General features: G+C 33.6%; 3 protein-coding genes across 8 annotated transcripts; 1 reads left to right on the top strand and 2 right to left on the bottom strand.

The window, feature by feature from the left end:
• The first annotated feature begins 573 nt into the window (after nt 1-573).
• On the top strand, nt 574-8,187 carry LOC114195843 (protein GLE1). 2 transcript variants are annotated; one of them, XM_028086264.1, is made up of 15 exons: nt 574-754; nt 854-1,033; nt 1,101-1,253; nt 1,604-1,727; nt 1,875-2,023; nt 3,428-3,593; nt 3,808-4,039; nt 4,808-4,917; nt 5,167-5,237; nt 5,505-5,586; nt 6,569-6,643; nt 6,751-6,834; nt 7,346-7,477; nt 7,561-7,683; nt 7,757-8,187. In XM_028086264.1, coding segments are annotated over exons 1-15 (1,908 nt in total). In that variant the 5' UTR covers nt 574-752; the 3' UTR covers nt 7,982-8,187. The 2 variants fall into 2 exon arrangements, with proteins under 2 accessions (XP_027942065.1, XP_027942072.1); XM_028086271.1 differs by having other exon boundaries at nt 583-754; nt 891-1,033.
• A 592-nt stretch (nt 8,188-8,779) lies between these two features.
• Nucleotides 8,780-13,261, bottom strand: LOC114173026 (E3 ubiquitin-protein ligase RGLG5). Of its 5 annotated transcripts, none has more exons than XR_003602448.1 (13): nt 13,240-13,261; nt 12,247-12,549; nt 11,368-11,452; nt 11,138-11,278; nt 10,924-11,037; nt 10,755-10,852; nt 10,435-10,514; nt 10,264-10,369; nt 10,045-10,172; nt 9,734-9,917; nt 9,411-9,467; nt 9,170-9,305; nt 8,780-9,075 (listed from the first exon to the last, which is right to left on the bottom strand). XR_003602448.1 is itself a non-coding variant. In XM_028057227.1 (12 exons), exons 1-12 carry the CDS (start codon nt 12,806-12,808, stop codon nt 9,225-9,227), a joined length of 1,389 nt encoding a protein of 462 aa, XP_027913028.1. In that variant the 5' UTR covers nt 12,809-13,079; the 3' UTR covers nt 8,780-9,224. The 5 variants fall into 5 exon arrangements, 1 of the variants encoding a protein (XP_027913028.1); XR_003602447.1 differs by lacking the exon at nt 13,240-13,261 and adding an exon at nt 13,100-13,194; XR_003602445.1 differs by lacking the exon at nt 13,240-13,261 and adding an exon at nt 12,797-13,078.
• Nucleotides 13,262-15,734: 2,473 nt separating this feature from the next.
• On the bottom strand, nt 15,735-22,296 carry LOC114173018 (coilin). Its single transcript, XM_028057211.1, has 13 exons — nt 22,002-22,296; nt 21,732-21,796; nt 21,396-21,653; nt 20,646-20,855; nt 20,217-20,253; nt 18,698-18,781; nt 17,911-18,106; nt 17,781-17,818; nt 16,957-17,151; nt 16,673-16,744; nt 16,428-16,583; nt 16,155-16,350; nt 15,735-16,069 (listed from the first exon to the last, which is right to left on the bottom strand). The coding sequence occupies exons 1-13, from the start codon at nt 22,191-22,193 to the stop codon at nt 15,882-15,884; spliced, it is 1,887 nt and encodes a 628-aa protein (XP_027913012.1). The 5' UTR covers nt 22,194-22,296; the 3' UTR covers nt 15,735-15,881.
• Nucleotides 22,297-22,865: the final 569 nt, after the last annotated feature.

The following is a 22,865-nucleotide window of genomic DNA, read 5'->3' as shown; positions in this document are numbered from 1 at the left end:
CATAAACACATTTAAGGCATCGTTATTACATTCTGCATGTTTCTCTTCAAATCAATTTAATATCATATTAATTCAATAATAATTGTTTAACATAAAATTTTACTCTTGAACAAAATTTCTTATTATATATTCAATTGGTTAAAAAATAATTTAATTTAATAATTATTGATTTGAGTATTAAATTTATAATATATAAATTCAATAAACTTAAACAAAACAAATGATTTATTTATTTATATTTAATTATTATATTTGAAGTTTTATGGTATATTTATATATTTTTTAAGTTTTTTTACTATTTAGGGAGCTAGTTAGTTACCATAAAAAAATGGTATTTAAGCTCTTTAATGATAAAATAAAACTATCTACGAATTTTTTAAATATAATTTTGTATAAATAAAATTCAATGTAAATTAACCTCTCTTATTTGATCTTGGCTCGAATTTCGTATTTAAGAAGAAATCTAATGCGAACATTGATTACGTTCTGTTTCATGTATTTTTTAAATTCGACCCAAATACTCCTAACAAGTTTGCATTTAATCTCTTTATAATTTCGACATAAGAATAAATGATAAATTATTTTAGGTACCTTCCTTTTTATAAGAAAATAACATTTCCAAGCCCTAACCCTACTCCCCCAAAATTTGAAAACGGTGTCGTCGATGTTGTTCGGTCGCCGGGGTAGCTTCCGACACCTCTAATTGTGTCGCCTGTGAACACCCCGTTATCGTTTCAAGTACTGAACAAACAATGTAGATTCTCTTTTCTTTTCAGTAATCTTGGAATTTCAAATTCGGTGGTTTTGATTCGTATCCAGGAAAATGAATTTCAATTTGCTATGGCATTTGTAGGGGTGCTGTGAAATTGAATATTCGTAATTGTTCGCAGAGAGTGGATGGCGTGGCCGCAGACCCGGAACCTGATTGGAGTTTTGACGATCTTGTTTCGGAACTCAACGATTTGGAGACGAAGCTCGCTAGTGCTACTTCTTCCAATGAACGTTCTATACCTTTCGAAAAATCAAGAACTCGGTACTTATTTTCTCTCTTTCAACTTGTGGTTTGATTTGAACTGTGTTGACGGTTGAGGCGTGTCCAGTGGGAGAGAAATTGACAAAGGTAGAACTTTCGTATTGCGGGCCGATGAGTATGAGATGGAGGACTCGGAGAGCGAGGATGATGATCATGTGGACAAGGCATTGGTAGTGGCTGGCAATGCCAAACGGTTCACTTGTGATGAAGTTTATCTGAGGTGCTCATTTCTTGAACCCTAGATTTTTTCAAATATTTTTGAATAGGGAGAAAACTTAGCTACAGTTATGTAAGCGCTGGTTCTTCAGTTATCCGAATAGAATTGGGCCTTCACTTTGGTAATTTGCATAATGAAGACTTACATTAGGGATTATGAAGGTTATAGAGGTGAAGTGAAACCCTGGTTCTGATTAGAGAACAATACAGAGAATACCTAAGGAACTGTGCGTAAGTTATGTCTGTTGAATATTGGAAATGTCAACATGGATCTTTTTTATTTTTAGAAAACTTGTGGTCGTCTTTATATTGGGTGTTTTGAGAGTAATGTTTGCTTTTCCTTTGGTGTTTCAGTGACAGTGATGACGATTCAGACATTGTTTCTGGTTTTGAAGTGCGACCTTGCTTGATGGATGAATTGGGAGAGGTAGAAGGTGCCTTGTTTGAGTTGGCGCAGGAGCACCAGCTTAGGGTTAAGGTGAGGTATGGTGTTGATTGATGTCAATGCACTTGTTACCTGTTTGACTTCTCTGTTAAAAGTTGAATAATTTGTCTGGTGGATCACTGTATAACTTGTGATAATTGCGAATCAAACTCATGGTTTGTTTTGTTATGTGGTTGACAGGATGAAATTAGGAATAAGATTTCGGCATTGGAGACAGCTTTGGTGAATGAAACTCAAAATTCTGCTTCTTCCCTCCTTCGAGTTGAGAAATATAAAGAAGCAAGGCAGGAATTGGATAAAAAGTTTGACACTCAATATCAGCGTAGGATGTAAGATTTCATTATCTCCCCACGCCTCATCTCTTCTTTCTAGTCATTATGATTTTTCTTCTACGTATCTGTCTTGGATAATGTGTTGTATTTCTATTTTTCTGTCAGACTCTTTAAACAGTAGATTGGTTTTATTAGTGTCTATTTTTTCTATTTGTTTGGAATGTGGGCATAATATGTTTTGCATTTCTCTTTAAAAGATACTGGTGAAAGGATATAAGATTAACCTTTTTGTGGGAGGAAGATTGTTGAGACAAAGGAAAGGGTAGTGAAGAATATAGATGAAGAAGAAAACATTATGAATTATTGTAAAAAACTGCAAACTGATAACTGTACACTGTTTATACAGAAATACAAATACTAACTAACTAACATAACTAACACTATCTCTTAACATTCCCCTCAAACTCATGGCGGAGAAGTTGGTAACTATAAGCTTGTCCCTTGAGACTGCAAACTGTTTTCCTGAGATAGGTTTGGTTTGGTAAGGAGGCCAGCAATCTGAAATTGAGCAGGAAGATGAATAAACCCAACTTGTTTGCTAAGAACTGTCCTGAACAAAGTGAAGATCCAATTCAAAATGTTTGGCTCTTTAGTGCATGCGAAGATTATCTGCTAACAAATAATTCCAACATTTTTAAATAAAGACATATCACTTTTAGCTGAATGAAAATCCATTTGATAAGAGTCTAACTTGGTGTATGGAAACAGGACCTAGGGGTTTGCTTTAGACCATAGATAGCTTTGTTTAATCTGCACACTTCTCCTTTATCACTTGAAGTGAATTGTGGTGGCTGTAGCATTTACACGGTTTCTTCTAAATCAACTTGTAAGAAAGCATTATTGATGTCAACTTGATGAATGGGCCGATTGAAAGAGATTGCAAGAGTAAGAACAATATCGAGAATTGTTGGTTTGATAACATGACTGAATGTTTCAGAGAAGTCAAATCCTTCTGCTTGATGAAAGCCTTATGCTACTGATCTGGCCCTGTGACTTTGAAAACTTCCATCTGCATTGGACTTAGATTTAAAACTCCATTTGCATCCCATGAGGTAAATCTACAAGAGACCATGTGTTGTTAGACATAGGAGCATTATACTCTATTGCATAGCTTTAAACCACTCAGGTTTATTTAAAGCCTCTTTTCCCATGGTAGGCTCAATTGTAGGATCATATTATTTATGTATTGATAGCAGCAGCATAGGTTCTATAGGTTTGAATATACCAGCCTTAGCTCTTGTAGTCATAGAATGCCTATTTTTTACAATTTTTTCGAGAACACAACATTAGGACCTGTATGAAGCTGAGATACATTAGGAACTGAATATTCATTTGTATAATTTTCATTCTGTAATTCAGTACCAGAAACAGTATCATGTTGTTCACTCTCCAATTTTTTAGTGCAGAAGCACTTGATAATCACTTGACAGCTGTTCAACGAGACCGTGAACTCAGATCACAAATAGAAGAAAGGAAAATAAGAAGTGACGCAGCAGCTTATGAAGAGGCCAAGAGAAAGGCTGCTTTTGAAAAGCTGCAGCAAGAAAAGGCTAGAGCTGAAGCAGAGGTACCGGAACCTTTATATTTTAGTTCATTGTGCTAGTTATTTGTCAAATTGTTATGCATGTATGATTTTAAATTTCATTTGACATGATGCTGAAAACGCCTGATGAGGTTTGTCATCATACGTTACAACCTTCTATCTTAATTTTATTTATAGAAAGTACAAACTTTGGCTCAAATGCCCTTTCATTAATTACTTTCAAATTTTGTGGGTGCAGGCCAAACTTGCTGATGAAACAAAACGAGAAGCTGAGAGAAAAGCAACAATGGAAGCCAGAAAACAGGCAGCAATGGAAGCTGAAAAAGGAGCAGCAGTGGCAGAAGCTGAAAAAAGAGAAGTAAAGGAAGCCAATGAAACTTCCAAAAGGGTTACTTCTGGAGGGACCCAACAAGCTGCTGGGGATTCAACAGATACATCAAGCGTATCCAATGCTGAAAACAAGGAATATGGTAATAGTTTTCTTTTACATTTATGATATATCTTTTCAATGCCACTGTTAGTTTTTGATGTTTTCCTGTTTGTCAACATCTAATATGCAAGAATGCTTGCTTTTTTTCAGACCATTAGTCTATCACTTAGCTGGAAATTTGCTTTTTCTTGCCATATTCTATTCTAAAGAAATTGATTTTCTACTTGTCATATCAGCATTGTTTGGTGAGGCTACCTGCATAATCTGGTGTGGTTTAAGTCATTTGAATGTTCTATTTTTACCTTCAGTTACATCATTGTTAATTGCAGAAGTTTCTTTTATGCACTCTGTCCAGCCCCCTCCCCCGTTTTAAACCTCTTCTTTCTTTTGTTCTTCGTTTGGTGCTTTGCTGTGGAAAATAAAAATATTGATGCATTGAACCACTAGACATACTTTATGCTGGGGTCTCAGTATTAATTTTCTTTCTATATAAGATATACGTGCAATTCAATGACTATTTTTTCAATTGTAAATCAAAAGGTTCACCTGATTATTGTTGTTTTTATTGTTTCAAAAGTGTAGGGTTTAGAAATACTTAATGAAACTAAATATGAATTAAAGAATAGTTTTTGTGTGCTGATGTTTACATGTTGGATTGATTGGAGAATCGGGGTAGGGGGAGGGACAAGCACTTCCACTTGTCCCAAACTGGATTCCCTGTTTGAATGTTTAGATCTATTATCTATTTATTGTTAGTTTTTACATGTTTTATCATCCAAGAAATCAACCGACTTAAAACAATCTTCAGGTAATTTATATCGAGCTGCAGCAAGTGCTTTGAATCTGGAACAGGGGAGACTGCAGAAATTGAAAGAGCTATGTGAGAGAAACCAAATGATAAGATCAAGTTCTAATAAGGTATTCTTGAAATGAGATCTCCGGGATATTCATCTTAAGGTTTTCTAACCTACAAGCAATAAGCAATTTTTGTTGATTGTTTTTATCATATTTTGTAATTCAATATTATTCTAGATAATATAATATATATTTTTAATGATTCTTATGTTCACCTATCTGAGGCTTGAAATTTTTGCAGCACGAGGAAATTGTTTCTGTCTATCTCACTTTATTGACTTACTAGCACACTTTGTGTCTACATCTGTTCAGGATTACACCCGGCACGAGGGTAATATTTCCCGGAATATAAGGCAAATAAGGGGTGTAAGAGACAATGTTAGGTAAAGGGAATATTTAATTTTGCTAATGCATACTTTAATTTATTAATTTTTCATCGTTCCTTGTACCTTCAATTCTTTTTAAGGAGCACGATTTTATCTAATTGTTCTTGTTGCAAAACTGTTCAAGAAATGTTTCAATGAAGTAGCAAACAAGAATATCTATGAAATGTAGACTGTTCAAGGATTTTATTTCCAATAAAGGCAATCCTTATCCTTGAACAGGATCTTATTAATACATGTCTGTTTACTCTTTTGAAAATTCTGTAGGTCAAAAGCCAGCGAACTGATTAAACTTTTGAATGATCCTCAATATCCTCAATCAGTCAGCATTGAGATATTTGCTAAAAAGGTAATTTCATATTATTGACCTCTACTGTCTCTTTCTTTCTGCTTTACCAGAACACAGCCGGCAGTAATAATAGATTAATCTAAACACTAAATTTGAGCGGCTAGAAACAGTTTTAAAAAACTTTGTGGTCCTTCAAATACTGTTTAAGAACTAAAATCTTAGTTTTTTAACATTTTAAGGGACTAGAATAAACTTTTTTTAAATGGGATCAAAATCAGAATTATCCTAAATTTCAAGAACTGGAAACATAATTAAGTTAAGCCTTATTATTAAAACTGGGTTCAGTTGTTTGTTTTAGATGTGAACTTCTCATCCATTGACAGTTTAAAATACTACTGATAAGTTATGATCCCCCCCCCCCCCACTGCTTTGAATCCTTATAACAAATTATATTTAAATAACTTCTTTTGTTATATCTTTTCCAGCAGTATTTGTCATATTTGAGAATGTTTATAGATCAAAATTAATCTATGTAAAATGCCTACTTCATTGGTTTTTATTTTTTCTAAAATTTGTATCAGGAAAAGTAGTGTTCAGGAAAAACTAAGTTTATCCTGCTAGTTGAGGTTGACTCCATGGTATTATTTCACTCGGTTATAGGCCAACTTTTTAGAGATATTATTTACCGTGATATTAACTTCATTGTCATTCTTGATCTCCCCTTTTATAGAATTAAACATGCAAGCTTCTCTCCTCATATACCTTTGTATAGCTGATGTAAGACAACCGAACACCTTTCTTTTGGCACTTGATCATGAGTTTTTTCTATGTTAAAATTAAACCACATGTTGGTCCCTTGCTTTGCTTTGGAACCTATCTATCAAGCCCTATGATTAATGATGATCAGATAATGTGGCTAAAATCCATATAATTTTGACTTTAAAATTATCGAAATGAGGGACAAAATCTTTCGAAAAATTGGAATGTTACCTATCTATGGTTGTTAGTAGACAAAGTTGCCAACTAACGACATACCACGCAGGTTGTTTCGTACTGTGAAAACCCCGGGAATGCTCCCTTTGCAAGTGCCTATGTCATCGTTCTTGTTACATCTCAGGTACAACATCCTTAATCCCTGGCATCCAGAGAAGCACAGAATGAATAGATATTTTTTAAAATACAATTATTTATTTAGTTTTCAATGATTTATCATTTGCAAGGCAGATTCCACAAGCAATGGATATTTTTCTTGCTGAGCTTCACATGGCTTGCCTTTATACCGTTCCAAAGCACCTGCTTTACAAGAAGGTACCTTCGTGTTGTACAGATTGTGGTATGGTTGTGTGATTGAGAAAGCAGTGAATTTTGTATACTTGAACTCTCTTTAGAGTTATTTTGAAGGTGGGAAAATCTTTTTCTACATAAAATTCGTTTATTAGTCATATGACATTTTATCTTAATAACAGGTCAGGCCCAATTTTTCTGAGTTAAGCAAAACGGTTATGTTTTAACTGTAACTGCTACAGTGTAGACATTAGCTGTCGAACTTTTCTGACACAACAATTACATTCCACAAAGAACGATTATTTACTTTAGGCAGAAACGATACTTTTGCAATGTCAGATATAGATATATGAAAAATCTCTTCTAATTGGCCCTTGCCCTTATTCTTCGCTGCCTCAAATATTTCAACTAAATTTATTACATTAATCATTGATGGAGGGTAATTATGTATTCTAAAAAAGGATCACACGTATTCTTCAAATATAATCTAAAAAATTTGGGGTTGAATCTGTATTATTAATTTTGTTGTGGCCAGACCGCCTTTCAATCAAAGGAGGCATACTTCAGAAGTATTGGTTATCGAGAAGTGGATGGAAAGTTGGAGACTACAGAAGATTATTTAAAGCGGTTAGAATCATACATGAAGGTGTATGGTGCACTGGTTCAGGTCTGTCATGAATATCAAATTTTGAGAGATTTTCATTGACCAGATTTCACTGAGAACTTTACCGTGTTTATTTGTTTCAACAGACTGAAACTACAAACGTTCAAAATTTCCACGGCTTGCAAGAAGGTTGGGCTTGGCTCGCAAGATTCTTGAACACACTCCCAGCAAATCACTACACAGCTGTTTCGCTCAATGCATTCTTGCAAGTAAGTAATCTAGAATTTTGAGGTACTTTTTATGTATAAATCTGTAAAAGGTTAACAAATTCTACTTTCTCAGATGGCTGGATTTGCTCTCTTTAAAAGATATAAATCGCAATTCTTGAAGATGCTGAACGTCGTCTCTGAGAACTTTTTAGTTGATCTGAAATCACGGAATATATCAGAGTTGACGAAGACGATTACGGAGATTCAGACTTATATAGAAGATAAGAAGTTCCTTCAAGAGCCAGAAGGAAAGAGCCTGCAGTCTAATTTGTTATCTAATGTGTATGTTAATTATTGAAGATTGAAATTTTTTACTTTAATAGAAAATAGGTTAGGGAAACTGGCGATTGTTTTCATTTAAAAGGTCAGGGATTGGGCAAGCGTCAGCAAAGGCTTATGTATACTCAGTATTTGAGCAACTTTCATGTATTTTATTCTGATAAACTAACAATAGTTCCTTTACCCTGAAAATGGAAGGATTCATTTACATATTATTTGAACTGACGTTATGAGGAGTACTTGTGTGATTTAAAAGTTTTATGATATAAGCATAATCTGTTCTTAATTTGTTTCAAAAGACAATGTTGGGAAACAATTTATAGCTCATACGAATCCACTTTAAGAGTGTGTTTGGATTTGAAAATAAATTTGAGAAAAAAAAAAAGAGATGAAGGTGAGGTTATTTTTATTAAAAAAAGATTGTGTGATTTGAATAAATCTGAAATGAAAGTTTGTATATGATGGAAAGAGTATAATAGATTAAAAAAATAGTTTAAGAGATAAAGTACAATAGATAAAAAAATAGTTTAAGAGATAAAATTAGATGATTAACATTTTATTTTTTAGAATAAATGTGACATAAATTTAAATGTAAATATTATTATTATGATTTTTATTTTTTATTATTATCATTATATCAATTATTGTTATTGTTTCTGAAATGTAGCATAGTTTTTTTTTTTTCTCAAATACAGCAATGAGGCGTAAAATGGAGGGAGAAGCATAAAAAAACGAGGACAACATATGTGCTTTATTTTTTTACTTTTGTCACCATTTCTTTTCATGTATGTTAGGATTGTAAATTCATGCTCTGTCGTTTCTGCGCCCACAAACACAGGCTAAACTTATTTCCTCTTCAATTATAAAAGAAACCAAAGTATTTATACGGTGAGTATTGTTTAGAACAATGCAAGCATTTTTTAGACGAGTAGTTTTATTTAAATACACGAGGCCTTCACGACACAACTACATATTTACAACCAACGGGGAAGGCCAATTCTTTATGTAAAAAACTCCTCCTCATCCTAACTGGGCATACAAGTTTTGCCCAAAATTGTGAACTGATGAACAAGAAACCATTCAGACCAACTCTCTGCACATTCTTTCGCAGCCCTGTTTATGAATCAAGTTAAATTCATGACTCAAAGCAAATCAACAGAACATTCACTTTGTAACCTTCTAACTTCATCAAACTTTTATGACTAACCTTATTCTGGAAAAGAGCTAAATTTCCGCTGAGAGCACTTCTAAAGCAAAGCTATCTAGTAAAGCTTTATTCTGGTGTTGATCGTGCTCCGGCAAATGGGACAGAATTCGAGGTCTTCTCCACACTCACAACAAGTCTGTAACAAGAGTAAATGCGTTGGAGAAGGAAAAAACTTAATATTATGCTTAGTCCTTTTAGTCCTTTGCATAAAGCCTTAAATACAATAGTCAAGATGAATCACCTGATGCCCACAACCAAAGGCCATATCTTTCGTATTGGTGAGACAAATCGGGCAAACCTTCAGTAAACCAAGTCATGTTAGTATGTAAACCACTATTCAAAGCAATACAAAAATGAAAATTTATCGGTATTGTTAAAAGGTGAACTTTAAACCTAATTTAACCCCACAAAATCATAAGGTGAGTTTTGCACTCACTTTATATACTATAAAATCGTCTTATCTCTAGTCAATGCATGATTTCCAACAATTATGATTATATTATAAGTAGAAAGATAAAGTATATCTTAGTTTAATCGGAAAGACGCTTGGCATGGAGTTGAGACCTTATTATCATATAAAGAACTTGCAGATGCCTCCGTGTGAACACTGTGGTCATAGCTAGTGCGTGTAGGTGCACTCTGCTGAAAACTGTTTGATCTTGTCGGTTTTGTGCTGATGCTGGAAGAAGTCCTACCATAAAGAGGTGGGGGTAGAGCAACCCTATCTGGTGAATGACCCCTCCTTGCACTATTTGTATCAATGGAAACATGTAATTTTCAAAGAAAGTTATGGTTATTAACGTTACACCAGAAAAACCCAACTTAAGATGCTACTACAGATACCATTTTTAATGTAATGAAATGATATTTAGTACCCCAATATGCCATGCTCTATGGTTGCCTTGTACTGAGAAGGTATCTCCATCAAAGCTGAAAGGGCAAAATCTGTCTCTTTTCTGCTTGAGTCTACATTCCTTGTCATTATTTCAGTGAAATTAACAAACTACATGCAGCCATATAAAATGTCACATTTCAGTATAACAGGAAGATCTGAACATGAAAAGTTAAAAAATGACAAGTGAATTACACCAAACCTGAAAATTGTCAAATGCTCGAGAAGGAATGTTATCATCAAATTCCCTCATCATATCCCATGGTCCATCTCCAACTCCCACCAAAACTATTGATAGTGGATACTTACTGCAATTTAAGAGAATATAAGAATGCAGAACTGTACTCCGCATGCCAGAATACTAAAATTTTACCTTGCTTTAACTATTGCATCTATTGTGTTCTTCTCTTGTGGACTTAAGTTGCCATGTTCTGTGTCAACACTTCTAGTCACCTGTGATAAATACCGAGTATCAGTTTTTGAAGCCCTGGAAGAGAGCAGAAACAATGAATATGTACAACATGTGAACATGTGATCTTATGAGCCAGTGAGTACAGTAGATGTTAGCATTTCCAAGCAAAAACCAAATGAACATGTTGCAATTTCTTCATTTATGGTATGAAACTTAAGATGACTGATTCCAAAAAGTGCTTAAATTCAGCTTAACAGTGAGAATATGAACTAGAGAATTACCTGTCCATCTGCAATTATCAGCAAGACATGATATTGGCCACCACTTTGCTCAACAATAGTCATAGCCATTTCAATAATAGGGGCAAATGAAGTGGGTCCTGTCACATGAAGGTGGTGAGTAATGATGAACCTAACTAAAAACTTCTAAGATAATACGTAAATGAAATACCTGCAAGTTTGAGGTAAGGAATAATTTGTCTGTATCGTGATAGAACTTCCTCAAATCCATTGCAGTACCTCTCTTCCGAAAAGAAACTAAATACATCTTGATCATGTGTAGACGCTGAAAGAAAATAGACAAAGGAGAAACACAAATCATGTATGCAATCTGTACACTAGAACAACTTCATTGGAAAAGTAGTTAGTTTTCTGTCGGACATTACCATCTCCAAATCCAAAACAAGGAATCAAGTTATCTTCATCAAAAGCAGATAAAGTTTTCCCAATAATAGAAATTGCTTGCTCATACGGGTTTTGGCCACTTCCAATGTCATGCAAACTTTTTCGATTGAATGACCTCTTCCCTGATTTTCAGAGTAACATATATACTTATTTAGCATTATAAACTCGTCACAAAATATTCAAGAATAAAATTGTGAGTACGAGATAACACCTGTCCACTCATTGCTCTTTGTGAAATCAATGCCAACAATGAGATTAGAAGATTCCAGCCCAGCATTTGCAAGTGCAGCAGTAACCTACATTCATTACTTCATTTTAGACAAAAATATAGTGTATTTTCTCTATGTAGTTGTAGAACTTCTATCAATTTCTGTTATTTTTCCCTTAATATGTACTTGACAGCTAAAGCACTGATACATGATGAGAAAACAAGAAAATAGCAGCATCTCTTGAGCCACTTCTTTCCGCTGATCTTGTATGTGTAAATTCTATTACATGGACTACAAGTCACCAACACAAAATCTTAAGGCTCAATGTTTTTCTTTCTTTGTTTTTCTTTACATGTCACTCAACATTTTCATTTCTACTCGGTATAGAACTTTTGGCTCATATTTGAATTCCTAACATTTTTTAAAAAAAAATAAATCTTGGATATAACAAAAAGTATCTCTCAAGTTTATTATTACACTAAATCAGATTGCTCGCATAATTATTTATTAAAACTACTTAAGAAAAAAAAAAAAAACTATTTAAGAGCTCAAATATTTCCGTTCTCATAGCAGAAGAGGCAAAAAGGTGAACCCCGATTTCAGGCAGAGCAATTCAAAACCCCTTTTAGACAACTAGATGGTTCCCTTCCTTTTATCTTAGTTTCTATTTTTCCTTTGAACTGTACTAAATCGCGTTCACATTGGCACAACAGGGATATTCTTGTTTAACATAAGTCAATGTTGCAAGTTGCAACCCCCAACAAGACAAGAGTCAATTATAATGACAAGAAGCAAATCAAAGGAGATGGAATAATTGCTGATAAGATATTAAGAAAAAGAAAAAAACACAAAAACACTGTTACATGCAATGATCAAATCACCTCATCCAAGGAACGGTAGTTATCAGCTATCCTTGAATACTTCCTATCCAACTTCCTTTTTGGCTGAGCATTATCATAAAATGGAGTTGGTGCTGATGCATGCTGGTGCTGAGGTGTTTGATGAGAAGGATATGGTGATTGTGGAGGGTATCCACCATAGTTGTTATTATCCCATGAAGATGAAGAAGCACCATACTCATACCTCCTTCCACTTTCTTTTGAACCCTTGCCCCCCATAACAAACTCCTTCACAATGAACACCAAGATGCACAGAACACCAACCAAAACTGTCCAAGTCTCTATCTGCAACTCCAACAAAACGCACACATCATGTTTGTATATATAACTCTGTGAGGGAATCAAACCAAAATAACCAAAAGGGACAAAAGCTCACAACTATGAACTGAGAAACCAATAAATTTCTGGGAAACTGGAAAAAAAAACTTGAGGGTATGCAAAATTCAGCCCAAAATTGGTGAACGAAATTTCGATTTCGAGGTCAGAAACACCGACAGCAGACCAAGAAAGACAGTGAGACTATTTGATGTACCTCCGGATTCATTGTTTCAACAAGAACACCAAATCAATTATGACAGAGAGAAGAAGAGTGCTGTAACAAGGAATCTAGCAAGGTCAAGTCAACTGTGTTCACCCTTTTCTTCCACTTCAAACAACTTCTTTAACATCATTAGTCTATGTTAACAACTATTAAAAAATGAACCATCTTATCCTACAAGAACTATCTATAATAAAAATATATAAGAAAAAAGAAAATAATCAGACCAGACATTTTTACATTTAAACCATATTAGTGTTTGATAACCATTGAAACGAAAGATAAACACTGTAATACCTCGATGAAATCATCTCAATGATTTTACAGTAAAGAAACAGAAAAGCAAACAGAGAAGAAATAGTAAAGTAGCAGAAGAAACAGAAAAATAACAATCTAATCATAACTATATAATCTTATTTCTAATAATCTATACTTACAAATATAAAAATGTTATAAAATATGGTTTATGCATAACTTGCTTGAATTTTTCCTTCATTTTAAATGGTTCTTTATGTTGATTTGGGGTTTCATGGGAAATTTCACATTTAATTGTTTGTGTCATGTTGACGAGTAATCAATGATTGTACTTTTCTATCATTTCCCAAAGTTGACACGAAATGTTCTTAGTTTATTTATCCATAGAAAAACGAACATTGCAATTTTTTCTCTGTGGATTCTTCCTCGTTATAACAGGTGTAATACTTTTTGCGTATAAGTTGAATTTTATGTTTAAATAAAATTGATTGCTTCAAAAGCATTTTTGCTGTAAGTTTTTAAAACGGAGATTAACAACAATTTTTTTTAATGTAAAAAAAAACAAGATAATAGATCGAAATAAAAGTCACGCCATCTCATTAACAAAAATTCAATTAACAAATGTAAATTTTTTAATACTTAATAATCAATTAAAAATATCTAAATATATAAAAAATAAATTTAAAATTTAATCAAACTTTTTTTAATATATTATTCGGACTCCTTCACCTATATATAGTAATACAATAATAGAGTCTTAATTCCATACTTAAACTTCTCACACTTGTCAAATACATAACCGTAATTTGTTCTTTTTCTTTTTCTTTTCGTTTTTGACTTCTTCCTACATGTTAGGTTTCGAGTTTGGTAAAGATTTATTCAGGTTTACTAGCAGATTATTTTAGATTATTTTAGGAGTAGATTTAAATCTAACTCAACCCTATAAAATCAACTTGTAAGGTGAGGTCACTTATATATTAGAAATTGTTTTATCTTTAGTCAACATGAGACTTTCAACACATCCCCTTATGACGAGGTATATACATTTTGTACGTGAGACTAGAAATTAATGGGTAGTTCATTATCAGTCTGATAATGGGTGGAACACAATGTCCAAAAAATCTCGTTAGGATTGACTGTTTTTAAACAATGACTCTGATAACATGTTAGAAATGGACTTTAAGCCTAATTCAACTCCATAAAATCAGTTTTCAAGGTGAAGTCACTTATATACTAGAAATTGTCTTATCTCTAGTAGATATGAGACTTTCAACCTTTTAGCAAAGCAATATTAAAAGAAAAAAAGATGTTTAACTTTGGTCAAAACTTTGCTTTGGTTACTCCCTGTAAATGACACATTTTTACTTGGAAACTTTTCCTGAAAATGTGACATTATTTCAAGGAAAGTGTGGTAGCTTTCAAATTCAGTAACCATCTTGAAAAAGTTGCAACCATCAATAAGCCATTGTCAAATGACAAGTCCAGCAATAAGGAAAAAGAGGACAACCCCGACTAATTTGAACTGCTCAAAAGAACATTTTTGATAAATTTATATTTTAAAGTTTAGATATGACATCTTTTGAATCATTAATTTGATTTACATTTTAAAATATATAATTAAGAAATAATTATTATTAATAATGAAAAACACTTTAACTGATCAAATTTTGTATACTGAGATATGGTATTTATATCGAAATATATTTGGTATACAAAACATACTTTAATTATGACTTTATATTTAATATTATGGTTTACCTCTACATAAAATTAAGGTTTACATATGTTTTGGAGAATGTTATTATAGCAGTTTGGAGGGTGCAAATAACAATGTCCTTCAACAAGCTTCTTAGCAACTGCCTCGTCATTTGTTAAACAATTTACAATAATTTCTTCTTGCATTTCCATAAGTTTGTTCTTGTATTTCTACTTTTTTTAATTGTGTAATTTTAAATGTAAATTTTATAGTTTGACATATATAATCTAAAATATATTTTTTATTTTATATTTCAAAATATATAATCTAGAATGTAATTGTTTTATAATTTTATTTTATTTTATTTCTGGTTTATGTGAACCTTTTAACAATTTTGATATTGGAAGAGAACAAAGATGGGGTGGTTGGATATTTTGTGAAGATGAATAGTAATATTAGTGGTATTGTGTAATGAGATCATTCTGTAATGTAATGATGTGATTATGAAGATATGATTATGAAGATAATTCTATGGCGGCTACTTTGGACAGGTCTTCTCTGTGGTCCACAAAACTTAAACAATTGTTTTCTTTTTTTTTAGCCTTTTATATTTTATTTCTTTTCAAGACAAGAGATGTGTCTAGTGTTTACACGTTTCACTTTTCTTTCAAAGGTTCACACTTATTTTTTATTAAAGATTGTTCACATCAGATACAATCGTTGTTACGAGAAAAACTCAAGTTTCACATTAATAATTGAATTTAAAATCTCTAACTAAACTCTAAGGTAAAAGGATGGCATAAAAAAAACCAGGGGATAGCTTGCACTCTAATCTTAATCCATTCACCTCCACAGTCATTGATTACTCATCTTAATTTCATGATTTCAATTCTGTCATATCAATATTAAGTATGTGCAGAGTTGATTCTATTTTATAATTGGATTTCACGAGGCAGCAATTAATAACATCCCAAAGATGGATTATAAGAATAAAACTTCAAACGTTTTTTGCCTATAATATACTGAAATCAGGACATACAGCCAGCATTTGTGATGATGGTTTCGGTAATTTGTTCATATATACCAAAATTCTGCAAAAAAGTGACATTGTGGGACAAGCTTGTTTCTTTAAATTCCATTGTTGGACCTTAAAAATGCCATTGTTGGACCCAACGCACTACATCTCATGGCTCTATGAGACCATGACCGCGTGCTTGAGCTCTCTCCCCTGCTCCAACCACCATCCTGCGACAGCTTCGCCTTTTTTGCTTCTAATTCCTTGCTAATTTCTTCCCAGACGTCTACTTCCCCATTTTCTGTAAGCAAATTCACATGTTTAGCGCATCAAAATGTTTTAATGTTTCTACACCATACACTCCAAGAATGGCAAGTCTACATTACCTTTAGCAGGGTTAAGAACTTCCTTTTCTGTCTGGCAACTTTCCAGGGTAGTTTGATTACCCTTAAGTTTTTCATCAGTGCTACCATTAGTTGCTTTTGTTGGATTGACAAATGCATTACCAGAAACGACTGCAGTTTTCGATCCAAGATGGCCATGCTTAACCATTCGAACATCAACAAGTGATGCATAATCTATCTGTAGAAGGAAAGCAGTCATATAAGCTACAACACAAATAAAGTAATTGGGAAAAAAATAAAAGGAAGTAGCTTTACCTCTAAAGAACCATCCTCCTGATAAGGGGATGCATCAGGCTGTTCAAAAGAAGATGCATCCTTCTCTGTTTCTTTCTTAAAGTCAAAAGGATATTCTAAAACCAGTTCCAGCCAAATCCTTTTTGTTTTAGCATCATACTGAGATATTTTTCCAACCTGCAAGGACATAAATGAAATACATATTAAATTAAACCTCCGACACAAGATTTTTTGTGATGAAATTCAAAAGCAAACTTGATATGTACCCTAAAGGAGGAAAGTTCAGGAGTGAAAGACTCTGATAGCTCGACCAATCGATAAGCAATTACATCGCCCTCCTGCAGTGTATGATCAAGTTATTAAAAAGCACCAAAAGAGTACTATGCTATATAATTTACAGATTCAAAGCACAAAATACATATAAGTTGAATTGTTAACCAGAAGCTAAAAGGACTCCTAACTTGCAGCCATGGGTTAATTTTCAAATGCTCTTAGCAGAATGAGAATTGTCATAAGTACACATTAGTTAGGGGGAAGGAAAGAAAAACACCTTAGGCAAACCGGTATAAGGTTGAAGCTTATCAAAATCTACTACATTGAAAGTGGGTTCCTTTTCAGCATTTTCAACTGTAGCATACTCTTGACTGGAATGCTCGTAGCCATCATGTTTATGGAATGACATTCTCTCTTTACCCCATTTCTGGCCCTTCTTCTTGTTGGTGATTCCATTCCACTGAAATGTTTCCTGAAAGATCCAGATAACATTTACAAATTGATTGAAATAGTGGGGCAAAAATAATTGCATATCTCCTGATATTCAAACACCAAGAAGATGAATCTCTATCTTACGTGAGGTTTTGAGAATAATACGAAACTAACATGGAAATACAGTTGTGCACCAAAATTTATGAGTAATTACTCAACATGATAAGTTCTAGAACTTCGAGCTATTAGCCTTTTAGTGAGAATCAATATATCAATATACGGATTACATTACATGGTTCAAATGCCAAAAAATTTATAACAAGTCATATTGATTCCTAAGATTACCAATCAAAAAATAATCCTAAAGAATTTTGTTAGCTTCCTCCCACATCTCTGATACATATCAGGCCTTTAAGAAAAAAAACTAAGAAAAGGCTGTTTAGTAAATTTTGTACTTTCCAATCCAAAATCACTTCCAAGAGAAATATTCTTTATCCTCCATCAAACACTAAAGTCTAAAAACCAGAAGTTCAAATGCAAATATAATAGAATGCATATGCATTTCTTTTGGGCAAAATTAACAATATTACTTATTTATTGACTAATTTATGATTGAGAGTAAAACACAGCTGAAATTGTGAATCTTTTATTGAGGGAAATCAAACCAACCACTGAAAACTGATTCTGCGGTACTGCCTGATCTTGATCTGCATTAAATAGACCATTAAACATATATTAGATCATGAAAGCAATCAATTTCTACTTCATAAATCTTTATAGATGAGATCTTCATTCAGACCTTTCTTAAGGGGCTCAAACCGAATGTGCCCTGGTCTAATCTCCACAGGAACAATGTCATCATCATCATCTTCTTCACTCTCTTCGTCAGATTGTTGATGTTCATCAGATTTTTTATGCACATCAGAAGCAACAAAGCTGTTATCTTTGATAGGTAATACTTGTGCGTCTTTTTCAAGTACTGTAGTCTGGTGGATCTGCCAATTTGAAGAGAAGAACATTTCCTTTCAGAGAGAATGGTAATACATTTTGTGAATAGCAAGGTTAGACAAACGACCTTCAAGACAACAGGTGAATGATTTAAACCATTGCAAATTATGAGGCCTAGGCATCTTACAAACCAAAAAAATGTCAATAACTCAACAATATCAAATGGAGCTAGAATCCGTAAGAACTGTTATCCAGGTCATGGGAATGGCAGCAAGACAACAATTCATTACATATCATATAGAGAATAATGTGCAGGCAAATGGCAGAAGCCATATAACAGTTGAAATATATAATGCATTTGTCAAATGCAAAAGGATTTCCCTAAATTAACCCAAAACTTCAATTGGCCAGACTGAGACCAGCCAAAGATGACAAGAGGATGCAAGAGATGAACAAACATCAACGAAGGTGTTGAGTCTTTCCTTGATCCTTATGCCATAACTGCAAACAAAGTCGTGATTGAAAATCCTAGGAATTCCACAACACTAGCACTAAAGTAGAAACTATTTAAGAACACTGTTCATTAGATCCAATCTCATATAAAAGGTAATATCTGCATCATTATAGAACCAGTTCACCTTTTCCTGTTTCTCCTTCTGTAGCTTTAGTTCCCTCAGCCATCTTCTTTTAGCTTTCTTCCGCCGAGCACTTCTGCTAGGCAACTGAAAGAATAAAATAAAACCAATAAAAGTAAAGTGTAAATACTTGCAAGTGATATGAAGTGTCCACCAAGATGATTCCTAAAGCATTGAGCACCCCTAATATCATGACTGGAGTATTTTTACTGACCAAATACTCAAACTGGTTATCTATATGCATGGGAAATCATGTTCGTCCTCCAAATATTTTTAGATATCAATGTGGTCCTCCCTTCGTTGTGTAACATGAACATCAATTTAATCTCTTGATGAATTGGTGTATCTTCCTATACCCATTTGATTATGTAGTCAATTTTGTTCCAGCACTACTGATCAAGGTAATTTATGGGCAATTTTAATCTATGGCTGCATCAAGTCCTGTTAATATGCTTCAAGTGGAAATTAAACACGTGTGAACACATCCTATCAAAATTCATTTTACCTTCAGGGAAGGAAGGAGACCATAAGAACAGCAGCAATTAGAGCCAACTTAGCAGTAGCCTCTAATTTGACTTGAAGAAATATACTTTTATTTCGCTAAATTGTGGTATCTCTGTTTACAAGCCAAAGAATCAAGCTTAAATCCACGTGTCACAAGAAAAAACAAATTCTGAAAGGGACATCATGGAATTGTTATATTTACGCTTCTCAGGTGTGAGACTATGAGGGGACTCAATAGCAAGATGCGATAAGCCTAAAAAACTTGACTAGGATAGACTCTGCATAGCTTCAATACCATCTTAAGAAAGTGAAATTGAAACCTAACTTAATCTTACAAAACTAACTCAGTATATATATTAATTATTATCATTTGGTCATATCTCTAATCAATGTAGGATCTCTAAAAACAAGCATTAGTATGTATTCTTCAACGTCTGGTGCAAAGTTTGCGGCCTCTCTAACCAAGCCCCCAAACTATTTGCCTAAACCACTAAACCAGCACTTTTCTCAACCAGGCTTTTAAGGTTGCTTGACTCTATGTTTGATTCTTGTGCCTCTGCAGCTTTGTTTGTGTGCTTTACTTGGTTTCCATCTCATCTCAACATTCATCTAGCTAGACGGGAGTTCATGTGTCATGTTTTGTACTGGTAGTAGGCACTAGGCACTAATACAATATTATATGTTGATTTGTTTGTCATTTATGACTTGTGAGTTACGAGTTTAGTAAAGGTTTAGTTATTGACTTTCTTATGCTTATTAATCCGTCAATATAAATTTAAGGTTTATTAAATATTTAGTGTTACATGGGTTCGTTTCTCTTATTTATGTTATGCTATATGCATCTATATCTATATGAATTTTAGATATCTTGTAGAATCTTGTGCATCAAGTTGTGATCCCAAAAATTATGATTTAGCATTCCCTTTCCAAGTCTAGGTAGAATCTCAAGTTTATAACCGTGGTTCAATGCAAACAGGATACATATGTATATTCCAAAGAGGTGTAAATTAAGTGTTACCTTTTTAGTTCCACTTTCATCTTGAGGCTGAACAAACCTATACAACAGATCAAAGAAAAATAAGGAAAAACATTTTATATTTCTGATATTTAGTAAACAGACATCCTCATTATAAGGGGACAGGGATCTAAAATTGAATGACAATAATAAGAGGAACTGAAGAATCAAACAATCTATACATAAAATAAAAAGGAATATTGTTTTCTACTCCATCAAACCACACCTCTTAATCTACAAACATAGACATATAAACAAAAAATAAATAAGATAAAATATCACCAGACATGGATGCCAAAAATTGTCAATAAAATTATATCAGCTGGTTCACTTGCCCAGAATACCAATTATGCACTGTGCAATGAACAATCAGAGAAGGAAAAGATACACCATTGACATGTCATACAAATCACAAGTGTGATGAAAATGGACCTTGTTTCATCACTTGGACAATCACTCTTGTCATTCTTCTGTTTATCAAGGTTGCTTGGCCTATTTAGCTCGCTAGATAACTTGGAAGACTTCTTCTTGTCCTTCTTGACAAGACTCAATTGGTGATCAATAGAGCCTTCGTTTTCCTCCTCGTGGACCTCAGGAATGACTGACAAGTTTTCAGAAGTAGACAACTTAATCTTCTTCTGACTAAATGTCAAAGATAATGGAATAAAGTCAGCAAACCAGATAACGTTTACATGGTCCAAATAACTACTTCCAAAGTTCAAAAACAAGGAAAAAAAGAAAAAGGTTTCAAAGAGAAAAGGGAGATCCCTACTTAATCTTACACTAAAAACAAATGAAGTTAAAACAGGAGCTGAAAATTGATACATAGATTATTATCATAACATGGACGAACATATTTCAGAAAGCATCAATACGAAAGTTACTTGAACAAAACTAAATCTGATGGTCGGGCAATGGTTAAATTAAATCCTTAGCTCACAATACCACAAGCTCATCAATGCTATGGAATCCTGAGCCAAAAATTAATCCCATCCCATTGCAGTAATGCGATCATAGGATTCCAAACTAAATACCCGTTATAATAGTAAAAAAAAATTTCTCCTGTTTAACTTCATTACTTCCTAGCAGGAGCAAAAATAGAAAACAAAACTAGATAGATTCCATAACTATCACAATTATCTAAGCTTTGTAGCAGTAACAATATTTGAGGACAGAACTAACCTAGGGCTCTTGAGCTTCCTTGGAGCTTTTCGTTTCTTGGAGGTTGTCCCATCAGATTTACATTCCACATAATCAGCATCTTCTAGTTTGTCATGGTCATCCTCTTGGGACATGGTTTCTTCTGCTCCAGACTCTTCTTGAAAACTCTCATTTGCAAGAACAAGGACATTTGGAAGTTCTATAGCTTCACGTCCACCAGGGGCAGGGGGCAGCATTGCAGGTTCATCATCAGTCCGTGTGCTTACTTTTCTTTTCACGCTACGACATAGATGACATGGATGCACAAGTAAGCAGAAACACGTTAAAAAACACAGAAGAAATAACTGTATAACTCACCAGATGATATCCTTGTCCTTCAGAATGCAAGTGGACTCAAAAGATGGTATAACAAAACCATCCATCTACATTAAAATCCAATAAGAAAAGGAATCACCACGGTTATCCGATAAATTTCAATCGTCAAAGAAAGAGATAACACAACAACACGATAAACCAATCTAATAGTGAAATCGAGATGTAAAATTTTAAGAAATTTGTTTCGAGATGGTTGAAAATGAAGATGCAGCAGCAGAACAACAACAACGGAGCATGCATATCCAAACATACAGATAGGATGATGCCGCGGGGACAGGTGCGGTGGAGACGGAAAGTGTTGTGCAGATGAGAAGCAACATCAGAAATGGTGCTGTGTTGGGGTTTAAGCAGAAACCAACAACGATTCAATCCTTCCTTCTTCTTTGACTTGCTCAGCATGCCTGGATCCTCGAACACCACCCGAAGTCTCACCATCTCCGCCATCGCCTTCAATGTGGCGCTGCTGAACCAGATTTTCCGGCCACCGTCGATTGCTCTCTCCGGTCCCTTCTTAAACCCTCGCTAAGCCTGTGAACTTTTCACCCCACTTTTATATATATATTTAGTAATTTAATAATGAAACCCAAATTTAATTGTTTTTTAAATATTGTTAGTCCATTTTTAAAATTATAAAACTTTTTTGCCATTCTGCCAATTTTTCATTCTTATCTCTAAAAATTAATGACGGATATTAGGTCTAAGTAACATTGGAATAGTAGTGGTACAACAAGATGGTTACTATCACAATTCACAATGATAGTAGTATTTAACATTTAACATAACATACAATTGGAAATAATATCGCTGGTTTAACATACAATTGGGAATAAAATTGATGGGTAGGTGAGAATTGAATTAGAAAACAAGTAATTATCTGTAATTATATAAATCTTTAAAATTAAGTTTTTTAAATGTTTATAAACACAATAATAATAATAATAACATTTTTTACTCACGAAATGTTTATAAACACAAAATTTGTTGTCATGCTTATTATAGAGTTATAGAGCTCCTTGACAAACCAACATCATAACAAAAAAAAAATGTTTAATTTTTCTATTTTTATATATATTAATTTATTTTAAATATGTATCTTCCATTTGAGCATATGTTACC

The sequence above is a fragment of the Vigna unguiculata genome, chromosome 1 (genome assembly GCF_004118075.2).
Source record: "Vigna unguiculata cultivar IT97K-499-35 chromosome 1, ASM411807v1, whole genome shotgun sequence".
NCBI classification, from domain to species: Eukaryota; Viridiplantae; Streptophyta; class Magnoliopsida; order Fabales; family Fabaceae; genus Vigna; species Vigna unguiculata.
This window is presented reverse-complemented; position numbering and strand designations above follow the sequence as displayed.